Source organism: Nuphar pumila, chromosome 6, assembly GCF_984573655.1.
Source record: "Nuphar pumila chromosome 6, dmNupPumi1.hap1.1, whole genome shotgun sequence".
Taxonomy (NCBI): domain Eukaryota; kingdom Viridiplantae; phylum Streptophyta; class Magnoliopsida; order Nymphaeales; family Nymphaeaceae; genus Nuphar; species Nuphar pumila.
In genome coordinates this window covers 20,554,509-20,572,171 of record NC_143254.1, presented here as the reverse complement: position 1 = coordinate 20,572,171, position 17,663 = coordinate 20,554,509, and the positions used below count along the sequence as shown (strand labels likewise).

At 38.5% G+C, this 17,663-nt stretch overlaps 1 protein-coding gene across 1 annotated transcript; it reads left to right on the top strand.

Moving 5' to 3' along the window:
* Positions 1-644: 644 nt before the first annotated feature.
* LOC149834250 (putative nucleoredoxin 1) lies at positions 645-13,792 on the top strand. The gene is made up of 4 exons (XM_090011292.1): positions 645-847; positions 8,305-8,784; positions 10,862-11,335; positions 13,150-13,792. The coding sequence occupies exons 1-4, from the start codon at positions 737-739 to the stop codon at positions 13,669-13,671; spliced, it is 1,587 nt and encodes a 528-aa protein (XP_089867418.1). The 5' UTR covers positions 645-736; the 3' UTR covers positions 13,672-13,792.
* The last annotated feature ends 3,871 nt before the right edge of the window (positions 13,793-17,663 follow it).

Below are 17,663 nucleotides of genomic sequence, written 5' to 3'. Positions count from 1 at the left end.
GCTGACTTCATTATTATGACTTTAAGATCTCTCGCTTCTCATAAAGAAAAAGATCTCTCTCTTTGTTGGGGGCAGCGTGGTTGGAGTCCACACAGGAGAGATGCTTCTAGTGTCGTTGGACTTGGACTGGTGATCGACAGGGACTGGATAGCTTCTATCACAAGGAAATATTTTTCAATTAACTAGGGTTTTCTTCCACTTGATTCATCTTTTTTTTTTTATAGGTAAGCTGCAGTTAGGCAGACCCCACCGGTTATATATACAACCAAACCATTGAAATTTGAACTTACAACGTCCCAACACAAGTTGACGTACATTCAATTCTCCTACCACATTCAGCTCTATGTAAAAAGATAAGACTCGGTTTTGATAAAAAATTTACAAGATGAAACAAAGATTTTACTAAAACCGAGTTCTACCAAAAGTTTAAAGTCAAGTAAAAAATAACACTGGTGGGACGTGGCTCGCACACACATGGGGCCTTGTGTCCACAATTGCGTAGTTCCACACTCGAGCCAGCATCTCATAGTCTACAAATAACTCTCTCTCTCTCTGACACTTTGTTAAAAAAGCTCTCTCTCACTCTATCTCTTAAGAAAATTTCCCAGTAGTTTCTCGCGAAATTCAGCGCAGGAAGAATCTCACGACCAACTCTTGACGGAGAGTTAACGGCGTCAACTCGCCTCTATAAACTTCTACCCTCGGCTCGCCTCGATACCCACCTCTCTCTCTCTCGATGGCGGGAGCCGAGGAGTCCGACGGAGGCGTCAAGGACGGTCCGTACCGGCTGGCCGAGCTGCTCTCCACCGAGGATAGAGATTTCCTCGTCAGAAGGAACGGCGATCAGGTGCGCGCGATTAATTCCCGTTATTTTCTGTTCTTGTCTTCTGCTTAGTTCGCGTCGTCCCCGTTAAACTTGGATGTTTTCCCTGCATGCGTGCTTACGATCGGGATCCGAAAATCGCGATTTTGGAAGAAATCGATCCGACTTTTCACGTTCATTTTTCTTTTCTCCACTCGTTTCGTTTTTTTTCTCCGGGAATTTCCGGGGAGAAGACGCACTCCGGGTTTTGTTAGATTTACGTGAAAATCAAGCCTGCAGTGTTTTATCCACATGCGGATTTAAAGAGAAATGAGGACTATACGTGGCCGTTGGTTTTTATGAGAGCTTGTCTTTTAAGCTCAACTGGTCGACGAACTATTTAAAGGGAACAAACATAAGAGTGAAAGGACAGTCAAATATTTTCCTAGTTTTTTTTGCTTGAGGGCGAAGCAAAGTTCGAAACGGAAAATGACGGAATACATTCGCTAGCTTTGGTTCTCGTGTTTGCTTTTCCTCTTTTTTCTTTTTGGGAAATTCTCAAATAATCAAACTTTTTAGTCTAATTCAGTGAACACCAAACTTTTAAGATTTTCAAATTGCCCCCAAAGCTTTTAGTTTTAGCAATTAACTTGAGATGCAATCAAAGAAAAGGTGGAAGCATAATCTCTTTTGTTGAAGGCCAATGGCTGACCTGCAATATATGCAACTATTATTTAAGTTTCTTTAGAGGATTTTTATATCATTTTTTCTGTTTTAGTTTTAATAAAAGGAATGACAAATTTATGAATATACTTTTGTCATGAGTGACTAACTTAATCAATCCAGCAAAGGCATATACAATTAGCTCCAACACATTCAATGAGGTTGATATTAAATATGGATAAATGATCCAAACTAGTAAAAGTTTTTTTCATCAACGTCCAAATTGGCTTTGGGTCCTGCAGATTTTGGGGAATGCCTACAAAAACCTATTTTTTTTTATGTGAAACATAATAGATTTTACTAATTTTCGTCCGATCTTGTGTAATCGAAGCTTTAGATCCTATAGAAATCCATAACTTTATTGCAGTATTCAAGTTGAATCTTGATCTAAATTTAAGTCCATTTTTATGAATACAAATTAGTATTGGGTCAAGACTGACCCATGCCTCCTAATTTAAAGGGCACGTTGTAAGGGCAAAAAAGTGCTTTTAATATTCATGCGTGCAAGAAAATACCACATTCATTTGTTATAAGGGTAAAATAGTAAATTTAAGCCCAAAGGGGTTAATCATAAGGTCAAACTGTTTACGTGCACTTCTATTATTACAAGGGTAAAACAGTAATTGTAAGACTTGAGTTAGTGCTAACTAGGTGTGTCAACGGGTCGGGTTTGGTTCGGAATTAGGTGAAACCAGACCTGACTTCAATTTTCGGGTATGGTATCAGGTTTGGATCTGGGTTTAATCCAACCCATCATAAGAGAAACTATACCCGAACCTGATCAGAACTACATGAACCAGACTTGGGCCATACTCAATAAAATACTATTTTTTATCATTTAAAAAAATTAAGGGTTTTAATCGATCCGAACTCGGGTTGAGTCTGGGTCTAAGTATAAAATTTGACAAACTATACTCAAATCCATATATTGATCGGATCTTTGAGTCCAGACCAGGATCTTAATCGGGTCTTATTATTATCACCATATCCGAACCTTATAGGGTTTGGTGCGGGTCGGATTCAGGTAAACCCAACCCATTGACACCCCTAGTGCTAGCCCACAGGTAACCTAGCTAGGGACAGTTTATGATTTGGGAAATAAAAGTGAGCAAATCTTTGGCGGTAATTTGAAAACCCTCAAAAATTTGGTGGGTATTTAAAAATGTTCCTTCCCTTTTTTTTTTAGCTTCGGTGAAATAACAATATTGGAGATTGGGGAAGAAGACGAGAGCGGACCTTGTCAACCCCTGACCCTGAGCGTTTGAGAGGATCCACTCTCGAAGAAGATAGGATCTGAATTTTTGGTAGTTAATGGTAGGGTGATAAAATAGCGGACCTAGAAATCAAGCCCGCAGTTTAGATGGGACCGAGCAATCCACGTTGCAGATGATACTTCCGGAGCTTATGTTTCATCATCGTCACTGGCCAATGATCAGGGGCGGCTGGCTTCTTTGATATTTGAGGCTTCAAATAAAAAAAAAATAACGCTTATATTTTACATGCTGAGGGCCTTCAATGAAACATGGCACATGCATGTGCCTCATGCTGATGACCTCCAATGAAAAAAAAATTGGAAAAAATATGGGCCTCCAATGGAAAAAAATGGAAAAAATATGGGCCTCCAATGAAATATGCCTAGACCCTCAACTTCTCTTGAGCCAATCCTGCCTACGGGTGGCAATCGTGTCGGGTTGGCGGGTCAGCATAACTCAACCCGACCCGTTTAATAAACGGGTAACCCGACACGACCCGCCAACCCATTTAATAAATGGGTTGGGTCGGGTAAACGGGTTCTCAGGTTCGCGGGTCAGGTTGGCGGGTCGACGGGTTGGGTTGACGGGTTGATGGGTCGGGTTGGCAGACGGGTTGACCCACCCGCCTAACCCGTTTATTAAACGGGTCAGCCGAGTTGGCGGGTTGGCATACCCCCAACCCGAACCCGACCTGTTTAATAAACGGGTTACGCGGGTCGACCCGTTTATTAAATGGGTTGGCTTAAGCCCAACCCGAACCCGCCTAAGAGGCGGGTTGGCGGGTCGGGTCAGGTTTTGCCACCCCTAATCCTGCCTATGAAGGGTATTTTCGTAATTTGATTATTACAACTTGAGTTTGCCAACGAGCCGAAGTAGCAGAGCTCGAGCTGTTCGGGCTTGGCTTATGACCTTGTTACAGGTCGGGCTCTACAAGCCAACCATGAGCTAGCTCATTTAAAAAAAAAATGTTTTTTAAGTTTTTTTAATTTGATAATATATATAATGTATATAATTATAATATATATATATATATATATATATATATCATACATGAAAAAACATCTATAATGTGTTTAAAATATAAAATATATCAATATACATAAAAGGAGCTTAAGAAGCTGAGCTGAGTAGAGTCGAGCCAAGCTGAGCTTAGCCCAACAACGAGCAGCTAGACTTGTTTCCATGCCCTATTTGTGATTTCCACTATGAATGAGATAGATGCGTCAATGGGTCGGACCTTCACCAGACTTGAGTGGGCCGGGGTCTAGACTTGACTCTGAGGTGTTGGTATCAGGTCCAGACTTGGGTTTTATTGGACATAGTATAGGAAAATTATATGTGGGCCATGTAAGGATTATATATACCAAACCCAGTCGTTACCCAATAAAATTATATTTTTACTTTTTTTACATTAAAAAATTATAGATCTCCAAGACAAGGTATTGTAACTTGTAAGTGGGTCAGGTCGCATTTAGTTTTGTGGACCTATCTTAAATTGGTTTTAGAAATTAGACCTAAACTTGAACCGACATGAGCCGGGTTTGGGATTGGTTACGCGCATAACATTTTTGTCATATCCATATAGAGTGGAGCCTGTATGCTTAGAGTTGGGAATATTTGGATCAAAAGCGAGCTTTGGATCCATAATAGCTGTTATTTTTCCCAAAAAATTCTGCGGGTATGCTTGAAATTATCCGGGAAACTTCATAGTTTCGCAAAAATAACTTTGAATAAGGGGACATTGCGTGTCACAGAAAAAGCCCCCTTTCGTATTCGTGGTAAGGGGGGGCTTTTCCTGTCGGGCCCACACACACAAAAGGCACCCCCAAAGGATATTCAGATGGACTTGACTAAGTACATAAAATTAGGGTTATGTCTAGAATAGCAAATATTTGGTATTATTGAAGGTACATAACTATTGATTTGGAAGTCTTAAGTGCAGGTCCAATCAGCTCAATCTGACCACATATATGTGTTATGGATGGAAATATTTAGATTATATTTTTCGTAAGTAAAAAACAAGTTTTTTGAGTTCTTAAGTTTTGGCACAGTTGATTTTTGAAGCTCTTGATAAACCTACTTACTTTCTCTGTGACAAATAGACAAATATGGGGAGACTTATAAAAATCTTGCTGATATATCTCGAGAAATTGCCTGAAAGTTTAAAATAGCAATTTCTTGCAAGATTTTCAAATCGTGACAAATATCATGATATTTTATATTTTTAAAAGATATTTATCATGAAAACCCTTGCGATTTTTATTTTTAAATGTGTTTTATTTATATTTTCTTATAAAAATTATTTTATATATATTTAAAATTATTTTTTATTCCTGAGATTTTGCCGAAAAAATGCGAGATTTATGAAAATTTTCAAAATCTCCTAAGTTTTTTGCCTGCCGTGATTTTACGGTTTTCAACTTTTGTCACTATGCTTACATGTCACAACCACAATATTCAAAACCCATTTCTTAGCCAACATACCTTGTAGATTACATCACTATAATGAAATAAAGGCTATTTATACTCGATAGTTTTTATACCTTCATTAGTACCAAATATCTACTTCATATATAAAGCTGAGACATTGTTATATGATAATAAATAATTGCTAAAAGACAAGGGAAAGTTAATGAATGATTTGGACTCTTTCTCGTTTTCCATATATAGGCCTGCTAAGAAACCCATGAAATTTGAAGGCAAGACCCCTTAGAGATGATATTTAAACCGTGCTACCACATCTAGTTAGTATACAGACGATCACCAACATCTTTGGCTTGAGGCTAGCTATGTTTTGGATTGTTTATTTGAACTAATAGTAGCATCCTGCCCAAAACTGTATTCAGCCCAATTGGGTTTGACTGTATGACAGCCCAATGTAACAACCATTCTTGACCTAAACCAAACATGGATCAGATTAAGTGCATTTCAATTACGTACTTCCTGAATCTATAGAGATGAAAGTTACTATGCTATATAAGAACCATGTAATTGCACCTGGGAAAGTTTTTTCTCCCATTAAGCAAAGTTGCTTAAGTATGCCATTGATTTTTCAAGTTTTGAAAAATATGTCTAGACTCTAAATGTTGTAGAATTTTGATGTAAAGCAGATTTTTTATTAAATAAATTATAAATAATACATATATAAGATCAGATTGGTGAAACTGGAGGAGAGCCATTCTATCATTATTGATTTTGGATATAACACATTTGCATAGTCAGGTTTAAGAAATTACAGAAAAAATCCTTCAAATGCTCGGTAGGCACAGATCAGAGTATTCTCTCTTTCTCTCTCTCTCTCTCTCTCTCTCTCCATATATATTAGTAATTATGCGGCCTACTCCCTCTTATAAACTGTTGGATCATTTTAAATTAAATGGTAAAGATGAGGGTTAAATGTTTGGTGTCTTTCCATAATTATTAAAAAATAAATGAGTTAAGCCTTAAAGAAGAAATATTTTCAAAGTTTTGACAGTAAATCAATTTGATTTTGCTCTCTCTCTCTCCTAATGTATGTGGAGTGTGGACTATTCTATTATTGTCAACCATACTCCACCTCCATTATAGCGGCATGCACATGACATGCATGTGTAAAGACATTTCACATGTCATGCATGTGTAAGCATCATCCATACATGTATGCATGCAGGGCCTGTGTTTTATGGGGCCTGAGGCGGATGGAAAAAATGGGCCCCTTATTAATAGTAAGAGTTCGGGGGTAGGGCTTCAAATTTTTTTGAGCTCCTATTAAAAATGAGCTCCCTAAAAATAGGCCTCCTATTAATAGTAGGAGTTCGGGGGCAGCGCCTCAAAATTTTTTGAGCCCCCTATTAATAGTAGGAGTTCGAAGGTAGCACCTCCAATTTTTTTGGGTTCCCTATTGAAAATGGAATCCCTATTAAAAATGTGCCCCTAAAATTTTTTTTGGCCTATGGGCCCTGAGGCCCAAGTTTCATTGGCGTCTTGACGGGTTCGGCTCTGTATGCATGAGAGAGAAAGAGAGAGATATGCATACATGTATAATCATGCCATACATTTGTGTTCACCATCCATTCATTATGCATGAAAGAGAGAAAGAGGCATGCACATTTAACTCTCTATCTAAACGGTTGGAAACCGTCCCTCCCAACTCATTTACTCTTTGAGTATCCAATAATAGTCGAAAGACATGGACATTTAACTCTCTATTTAAACTGTTGGATTGAAAATGATCAACTGTTTATAAGAGGGAGTATGTAGTGGGGAGCACCATACCATTAATACACACATATATATATATATATATATATATATATATATATATATATATATATATATAAGTAATGTGGTAGCACCTACTCCCACATACTAGAAATCATAGTTGTAGGTTTAATCTTCTCAATAGTTTATTTGATAGGAAACATGTTTTGGATAATGTTTTTGAACATAAAAATAGGTTTTTTAAGTCATGAAATTTTGGTACATTGTGAGCAGTTGATTAAGATCTTAAAAAACTTACATGCATGACATAATCACATGATAGAAAACTTATTTTCAACTAAATAATGATTGTAGATCATAACTATAGGGTCAGATCAATGTAAAAAACTGATTTTTTTGAAAATTTGAAGCTTCAGGTGGGAGTAGGTGCTCTAGGAGAGCCTTATCATTACTATCTATATAAGTTTTTGATCTTATATAAGCAAAATAGAAGATTCAGAGAATCTTTTTTTTATTATGAGGAACCCTCGCCGAATTCGGGTGGGGGCCCCACAACCACCCTGCCTTATGTAGCCCACCACTTAGAGCCACAGACACGCGTGCCAGCGGGTTTTGATCGGTGCCTTCATCTCATACCTTCACCAGAGAATTATACTTTTTGTTTTCAAGAATTAATGACGGAAGACAATAAAAAAAACATTAATGAGAGAAAAATAACAGGTATCGAAGAAGCACATATAAGAAAAATCTAATTCCCATGGCGTAGCGTAGGCCCGGGGTCCTAGCCTCGGAGTTTTACGCCATCGGCACGACGATGGTAGGCATGGCAGGCTGAGCCAGCAGGACAAGGTCTTTGTGCTGAGTGAGGTTTCTTCGGGTTATAAAAAAAAAAACGTTCATAATATAGCTGCATTTTTTTTAGCTTACTAGTTTTAAATGTGTTTCTTGTGGAAAACCCATTTTAGTAGGCCATTGATATTGGAAGATATACTTACCTGGTTTACCATAATAAAATCACGGCTGGTTAAGGTAAGATATAAGGGCAACATCAAATGCTGTTGGAAATTAGCTGTGAAGGTGGTAGATTAGCTGGGAAACTCAAGATTCATCTCGTTGGAGTGCCCTCATTTGTAGGAGTCAGCATGTTGTGTAGATTATCTGTTTCCTTTCTTGTAAATTGAATTATATAAATTCACACAGAATGTCATGAATCGAATATACAATTCTTTCCAAAATTTCTATCTTTTCACGTTTCATCAGTTAATGGCTAACAGTTATACTAATAGCATCTGAAAAATCATGTGTTAATGCTGATGTACAAAACAGGTGAAAGCCAGTGATCTTGAAGGGAAGGTTGTGGGACTCTACTTTTCAGCATCTTGGTGTGGCCCATGCCATCAATTCACCCCGGACCTCGTTAGTGTATATGAACAGCTTGCCTCAAGAGGTGATTTTGAGATTGTATTCTTATCGGCTGATGAAGACCAAGAATCGTTTGACAAGTACTTATCACTGATGCCATGGTTGGCCATCCCATTCTCTGATTTGGCTACTCGATCCTCCCTTGATGAGCTCTTTGAGGTGTCAGGGATCCCACACCTTGTCTTCCTTGATGGCAATGGTAAACTGTTAACGGATGAGGGTGTCATGATCGTCGGGGAATATGGTGCTGAGGGTTATCCGTTCACCGAGGACAGGCTCCAAGAGTTGAAGGCAGAGGAGGAAGCTTCTCGAGGGAATCAGAGTCTCAAGTCAATTTTGGTTCATGGGTTACGAGATTTCCTTGTCTACAATGACGGCAGAAAGGTAACTTCTTGTGTCACCTTGTCATTCTTGAAATGGGCATTGTTGTTTTCATTCTGTCTTTTTTGTTTCCCCCTTTTTTTGATAGCCAACGTAGGACATTTAATATTACAGACTATATCATGAAACCATAGCCACAAAAATAATGCTGATATTTTGAAAATGTCGGTATATTTACTGAGAAATAAGGTCATCCGATATGAAAGGATATATATCGTGATATTTTCAAAATGCCAGCTATACTTATCACGATAATTAAAAAGTCTTACTTTATATACTTAAAAAAATGTTTTCCTGATTTTTTTGTTTATTTTATTTTTTTAAAACTTTTTCTAATTGTTTTTCATGTTTTCATGAAAAAAAATACTGCTAAAACATATTATTTTTTACCCTTTCAAAATTTCCTTTAATTCTTGAATTTCTGAAAGCATCCAAGATTTTTCCAAATAAAGCCACTTATTGAAAAAAAAATTCTCCAAAAAAACCTCACGGAGAAAATACCTTGAAGAGGGCGGATAAGGTGCAATCACATTGCACAAATGCAATGTACTGCTGCACCTGATCACCCTCCACCTTCTGTTGTGCAATCTTTCAGAGTGGGGGCCAACAGCAAATGGATGTTGATCAGGTGCAGTGGCACATGGCATTTGTGCAATATGATTGCACCTGATCCCATCACTCATCCTGTGGGGCCCAACAGAAGATGGAGGGCGGATAGGCACACTAAGGTGTGCAATGTGATTGCACCTGATCTGCAGTCATGCATGAAACATAGGTAACACATAGGGCACAAGGAATGTATCTATGTGAACGTTACCAAATTGCTACCATAGTTGCCCTTCATGCTGCTTTTGTATGCCTTGAGAGAAATATCTACAACTGATTATGAGTTGCTCGTCAACTGAGTTCCCAGTTCCCCTTCAAACTTCTGTAATCCTAAATTTCAATTTGTCTCTACTGGGTGACAAACAGAATTTGACTTTTATATTATTTAAGTTCCCATTCTGAATCACTGGAATTGGACAGCTCACGCGAAGATGTGATATCACTCTGCTAAGTAGTTGGTGTGGGCATTGTTTGCTACAGAGTTACTGGAAGCTTTTTAGATAGGTGGGAAGCCCGCTTTTCAGAAACTCGCTTCGGAAACACGATACTCCTCGCTTCTGAAACTTGATGAGAACCTCGATTCCCCCACACTTCTATGCTTTCCACACGCTTCATCTATTCTTTTTATATGTTCTCTTAGTCAACATTTCATGTTTTTTATGTGTTTTCGGTCACTCTTCTCTCACTTTCATGTGCTTTCTCTAAATTGGTAGTAATCATTTTTAGATTTTGTTAAAAATTTAATTCTTGCGCTAAAAAATCATGAAATTTAAGAATAGTCACATTTGTTTTAGTTTTTATTTGTGCTTCATTTTGATTCACATACAATTTTTATATTTCTTTTTTTTATTCCTCGCTTTCCGCCTCTTATACATTTTAAAATGCATCGCTTTTTGCTTCCCGTATCGTTTTCCGCTTCCCACTTCCTAGTCTGGCAACCTTTGTTTATTATCATGCACAACATTAGCTGACTGCCTCTTTACCTGTTTACGAAACACATACAATTTAAAAAAGACTGTGAGGTCCCTCTCTTTGTTGCAGATATATGTTTTTCTAACACCAGCATGCTTTTTAAATTTCTGTGTAGTGTTTTAATTATGTTGCAACTTCTCAGGAAAAAAACCCCAAGGGGTTTGGCGCAGTGAAGGGGGCCTTGGCCACTGAGAGGGTGATCAGGTTTCCATTGCCATGAGCGTCAGCCCCTTGCATTAATGAGTAATGAGGACAAGGGATACGCCCTTGCTCAGCCGAAGCTTGGGACTCCCTGGAGACAAGGGGTGCGCTAGCAGTTTACAATGCCGGGACAGAGACCATCGGTAGGCTTAGCCAGCCCAACTAGGTCTCTGATACCCGAGGGTGGTTTCCCCCAAACTTAGTGGAAAAAAAAACTTCAGGATAAAAACTAAGTTGTGCTTTTCTGTGTGCATGTGCATATTAATCAAACAGTTTCCTTTCCTTTTTTTCCTGTTATCAGGTCCCCGTGTCTGACTTTGAAGGAAAGACTGTTGGCCTGTTATTTTCAGCATATTCTTACCACCCATGTAAGAAATTCATCCCAAGGCTAGTGGAGGTTTACAACAAGTTAAAAGAGATGAATTTTGAGATAGTATTGATCTCCCTGGACACTGACTCCGAGTCCTTTGATGAGGGACTTGCAACTATGCCTTGGCCTGCTTTGCCTGTCAATGACAAGTATTGTATGAAGTTGCCTCGCTACTTTGAGATTCAGGGGCTTCCAACACTTGTTATAATTGGACCAAATGGCAAGACACTGCAGTCAGATGTTGCTGAACTCATAGAGGAGCATGGTGCCCAGGCTTACCCATTCACTCCAGAGAAGTTGGCAGAGCTTGCGGAATTAGAGAAAGCTAGGCTTGAGTCACAAACATTGGAGTCACTTCTAGTGTCGGATGAAAGGGACTTTGTCATTGGTAATGGTGGTGTAAAGGTGAGTGATTTGATTATTGCTTGAATCAGATTACCTTAGTTGGACAGTCTCCTACTTTATGCACCAATACTCTTTTGGATTGAGCCATTTGATTCTGCTGATTTATTTTATTCCATGAACCAATCACATTTTAGATTGTGTTTTTGATAGTCAATCTAGGGGCTATGTCACATGGATACGGCTGAAGATATGGGGATACAGCCATTTTTATGAAGTTTTTCAATGTAACTAATATACAAGGGGATATGGAACACAGTTAAAATGGAGTATCCTTGAAACATAGTCTAGGGGTTTCCCCAGATAGCATACCCAATGGGATCCAATTGAGATAGGAGTTGATCACATCCAACTCAATGGGATCAGGTTCAGATGCTTGGTTCATGCAACTCTTATGCTAGGCTGTTTGAATCTGGACTTGCTTATGAAAATACCCTATTTTGACAACTCTTAAACTCTATATAAGTAACCGAAGTTGATACATTTTAGGGACTTCATTGTCATAATCATCATTAATTTTTTTATTTTTTTTGAAAGAACATAATCATCATTATTACTCATGCATATGTACGAGGTTCTGTAGTCAAGGCATATCAAAGCGGTTTCAGTCAATAGAACAGTAACATGAGCCTCAATGAGTTCAAAGCTACGATAAAAAATGATAGTATATTTTAACTATTAAAAAATTGTAAGCTAACTAGAAAGTATAAGTAGAAGGGATTTATGTAATAAATGCAGTAAACATGAAATGTAGTCTATATGAATGTTGTTTTTCTTATCCTTAGAATAAATTGGCCAAATATTTTCTGGTCTTTCCTTCAGATATAAAACAGACATAAGAAGAGACAAAAATAACAGAACATAGAAAATGGAAATAATAAAAAAACGAGGGAAATCATAAAATATTAAAAATTGGACAATCATAAATGTGAGTAAAGGTCTGCAATGAATTGCATCTAATCATACCGCCAGACCAATATGAGTAAGTAAAAAAGACGATAGAGTAAAAGAGAGCATGATGGGAAAAACACTTCATATTAATAGGAACAGTAAATAAAGAGAGCGCTTCTAGAGAAAACGCCATAAAAATTTATTTGTAACCTGTTTAAAAGTGAAAAGAAGTTGGGAAGAAAAAAACCCGAACAGAGCAGAACAAATAAAAATTCTAAAAACAACATGCAGAAGTATACCTCTGCTTCAGTTCATTTCTCCTTGCATGCAAAATATATGGAAAATATCACAGGTTTAATTATCTTCTAATTTTCTTCACTATTTCTGGACGTGAACTGGAAGGTAGAAAAATTGCCACGAATTTAGGAGGTTTATGCCTCTCATGCAGTTGTATACCTTCTGGCATGAGAGGATGTAATCCTCATATTTGTTGAATGAGGCTGAAGCCTTGAATCTCTTTTCCTAGTGAAGCAGAAAGGCAAGGCATACAACTAAATGCATGTCTTTGAAAACTATGCTTGTTCTTGGCTGTTAATGAGCCAAGCTTGAGCTTCTGATGAGAAGCTTCACTTGTTGCCCACCTTGAGGGCAATCTATTTTTTCAAAACTATTTCTAAGTGACTGTTTGATTGTGGCCAACTGAAGCGTTTTGCCTATAAGCCCTTGCCAATCACTAATGCAAGGGGTTTGACACTCATAAGAATGGAACCCTGACCACCTATCTAGTGGTGAAGGGCCCTTCCACTTCACCAAACCCCTTGGGGCTAGCATGATTGTTATACTTATAGCTATCCTTACTCCAAGCAGACAATCTTTTACTGTTTTTCTGCCTGTAAAATGATCAACACATTTTTGTTTCTTGGCAGGTCCCAGTTTCTGATCTAGTCGGCAAGACTGTCCTCCTCTACTTCTCAGCACACTGGTGCCCTCCATGCCGCGGATTCACTCCTAAGCTTATTGAGACGTACCACGAGATCAAAGCGAAGCATGCTGCCTTTGAGATAATCTTCATCTCAAGTGACCGCGATCAAGTTGCATTTGAAGAGTACTTTGGTACAATGCCATTTTTAGCTCTCCCTTATGGCGACAAGACAAAGAATTCGCTATCGAAAACGTTCAAGGTCTCAGGCATCCCAACTCTCATCGCTATCGGGCCGAACGGCAGGATGATCACAAAGGAAGCTAGGAACCTAGTGGCTGTTCATGGTGCTGCAGCCTATCCCTTCACAGAGGAGCGACTGAAGGAGATAAAACAGGAGCTGGAGGACATGGAAAAGCAGCAATCAGCCAAAAACAATGATGCTCATGATGAACTGGGCCATCATAAGCAAGATAAACCATCCAATGAAGGTTTCATTTGTGATGGTGAGACCTGTCGCAGAGCATGACAGGAATCTCTTTCCCTTTTTCAAACCAAATAAACTTCCTAGTGTGTGCAGTATAGACGCCCCTTATTTGTACTGTTTACTATGTTAAATATATTAATGCGACTCCTTGCTTTTGTGTGTACGTATTGTGCATCATATATACTAGAAAGACGGCCCATCCTAACAGACGGGTCATAAATTTCAAGTACAAATTGCCACATTTGAAAGACTAATCAGATTACAAATTTTAGATTGATAACCAAAGATGAATCATAGGTCCTTGCAGAAGTCGATTCCCTACATATTGAATGTGAATACATGTTTCACAAGTTTTCAATGTATCCAGTACCTCAAGTTCTCATATTATAACTGGATCTTGGACTCTATTAACTTAGATAAGACACGCTCGAGTGAAATAGATTTGGATTAGGATCCAAATTTTGTATAGCACTCTCATATCCTGTGAAAACAGGTCGATACATGGAAAAGTACAAATAGATCATATTTGATTCAAATCCGACAGAATAGATCACTAATTGGAGCTCCAGTCTGAAAGTTTACATACTGTCAGGCGAGTCCTTTGCATACAGAGATTATGAGCCAAATCGGTATGATTGGGTTGCTTCCGATTGACTGCAGAACTGCTTGCAATTTCATGTGTGGAGATTAGAAATCTCAGCATTCCATTCATTAGAGAAGCATGCTGCAGAACTGCATGCGGGTTGGAAGATCGTCTTAAATGAATGAAATCTCTGCAAACAGTAAAAGAAAAATTCAGCTGAAAGTGATTCACTGTGGGAAATGTGAAAAGGTTTGTCCAACATCGTTCTGTTTCACAAAAAAAGAACAAAACAGCGGCTTAATTTTTTTTTAATCCGAGTCACTACTCAGTAGGGCCCCATATTAAGCAGCCAACTTGGAGTGACGTATTCACAAAACCTGCCAATTTTTGTTAGGTACACGACTGAGGTTTCTCTTGGCAGCAAGGCATAAAGAAAATGATAAGTGTAGACTTTTCATAGGTAAAATCTTTGGTGTCAGCATCTAAAAATATAAAGTTTAGATTCAAATCAGATTTGGACTTGCTGCACAATAGATTTGGGTCTACCATGATCCAGCCTGTATATGATCCACTTGCACGCTAAAAGCATATCACTTTGAGTCAAGATTGCAATTATATTTTTGTGAATCACACACACACACACATCTGCACACATAAAAATTGAGACAGAAAGATGAAAAGAATTCAGCATTTAATAAGGCGTAAAAAATATACCTCATAGTGTTACAAACATAAGCATGCGTGTGTTAGCATCAAAGGAGGATGAAGAGTTGAACACTTCCACTGTAAGACCAACATTGCATGTTAAAGTTCTTAACTTGGTATTGAGATATCAGCAAACATCTTGGCCAGCCTCTTGGACCGTCACTTCAATTCCTTTAGAAGGAGCACTTTGGATTTCCACCGTCACCTGGTGGGGTTCTAAAGAGTCAACAATATCCCTCATTGACGGCCATGCCCATCGGGTTCTGATTCAAACAATGGTAGGCCAGCATTGCTGCCTTATGCATGCCTCTGATTCGATAGTCCCCTTCCAATCTTGTTCTATGATGCTAAGTAAGACGCCTTTTCTCTTTTGAGAGAGGCCGGGCCTAATCAGCTAGATTTTGCTCTCGGTTGGGCTGGCCCTTACTGAGTGAATGCCGGCCAGTGAGCAGTTCCAACAGAACAAGAAGCTGTAAACATCTGTTCTGGGTACAAGGGGACCTATACAAGATATTCTAGCAAAAGTAATCCCAAGCATTAAGATGGCTTGATAGCAATTCTGAAGTTAGTTGGAGGAAAAGTATGCGGACATGAATGATAATGAAAATTTGAAACCATTCCAACTGACCTCACTTAAGAAGATGGACTCAGGTTAAACATGAGTTGCTAACAGCTTGTCCCGAGTTATATGAGCATCGTAGTTTGCAGGAGCTAAAAGCCAAGTTTCAATGTTCAGAACTTCGGAAAACTGTTACATGGATCTTGCAACATCGTTTTGTGTCTTTTTTATGTTTGTTACACAAAGGAATCAGCATCGGGTTTGATTGTCTGAGCCATGGCTGCTCGCTTGACCATGTAAAACCTCGAGAGCACCCCCTTGGCCACCATGGAGCTTGTTGCAGTGGCAAAGGTTTGATTGTGTTGATAGTGTGATTATGTTTTTTGTTGGATACAAATTTATTGTCCATAGAGTAGGGCTGGGAAATTGATGAGTTGAATTGTTCGTGACTCTGCGCGTAGAGAGCTCGTTAAATAGGCTCAGCAATCTGAGCATGAACAGTGGGTGTTTGGCTTGGCTTCACTCATATAAGTTCGTTAACTAATAATAAATATTATATATTTATATTTTATGTCAGAGAGTGTATGGTTGAAGTGTTTAGCTTGCAAGTGAAATAAGTAAAAATCTTATTACTTACAACATTAAAACATTGTAATTATTCTGTAATGAATCGGTTTGAGCTTGGTTTAGTAGTTTAGAAGCCAAATTTTAATTAAATAAGTTTTCCCAAAGCAAGCCAGCTGGAACTCAGCTCTTTTAACTTTAGCTTGCCATGAGCTCAAGTTCGCTCAACTGGCTACTAAAGCAAGTCAAGATTGAACACCCTCTGCTGCGTTCATTCAGCTTGTTTACTAGCCCTACAATAGAGCCTTAAACAAGTCCTACCGTGAGTCCATGACCCGCCAAAAATATTTTTAAATGACAAAAAATACCTTTTACTCCTCTCCCCTCATTGTCAAAACGGGCAATCGTGTCTTCTCAGTGGGAGTAAAATAGAAACTTTACAAAACCTTTCCCACCGTTTTATAAGGTTAACCTAGGGACCCAATTTGGCACCCTCAATATGGATTGAAATTATTGACAAGTTGGTATTTGACATGGAATTTCAAGTAAATTGGGGATTTGAATATGGCCTGTAAAATGCTTGAGAGAGAGAGAGAGAGAGAATGGGTTCAAAGAGGGCTTCAGAGGTGGCAGCTCTTCTTCATCTCCAACCCCATCCACAAGGTGGATATTACAAAGAAACGCTCAGGGATTCTTCGATGCACCTCCACAAATCTCAGCTTCCACCTCACTGTAAGAATCTCTCTTTTAGCTTTTTTGACATGGATATATGCTTGTCTGTTGCTTTCGTGGTTGTTTTCATACCAAAAATGCAAGTTTCTTAGAAGCACAGAAAATTAACGAGCACCCAACAGTCCATTTCGCCATTTCAAGCAATAAATGGCACAAAAGAACTGAAAAGATGATATTGGTGCAACCCAGTTCAGATTGAAGCCAACCTTATCTCTCTCTCTCTCTTATGGTGGTATTTGCACAATGTTGCTTGCCGGTTGCCTTTTCTCAATTGTGGCATAAGTTGGGGAAATAGTGTCATGCTAATGCTTTCTCAGTCACAATATGTGGCATAAGTTGGGGATATAGTGTCATGCTAGTGCTTTGTCAGTCATACAATGTGTCATAAGTTGGGGATATAGTGTCATGCTAATGCTTTCTCAGTCGCACAATGGTTAAGCATCTTTTGGGGCAGCTGTGTAAAGCTAATATTCTACATCAGATTTGTAACTATTTGAAAATTGTAATATGTAAGCTAATATTCTACAGCAGATTTGTGACTATTGGAAAGCTGTAAGGTTTTTCATTTCACTTGCCTGATTCAACATGGTAGGCATTGGCTCAAGTGACACTCGAGCATATATAAGCACATATGGTTGATTACATGTGCCAGTGCACATTCAGCTTGCTTCAATGCCCATCATCTTGAATAGTCAAGATTTTTTCATAGCCATATGTTTCATAAAGAAATATGGTCAACAAAGTTGGTTTTTTGTTGAGAACCATGTTTTCTTACTTCCATATTTTCCATAGGCCTTGGGCTCTGCAAGCCCTGCGGGCACGGACACACACACACAACATTTGTTTTTTTTTTTTTGAAAAAAACGTCTCTTGTCTTAATAAGAGAGGAGG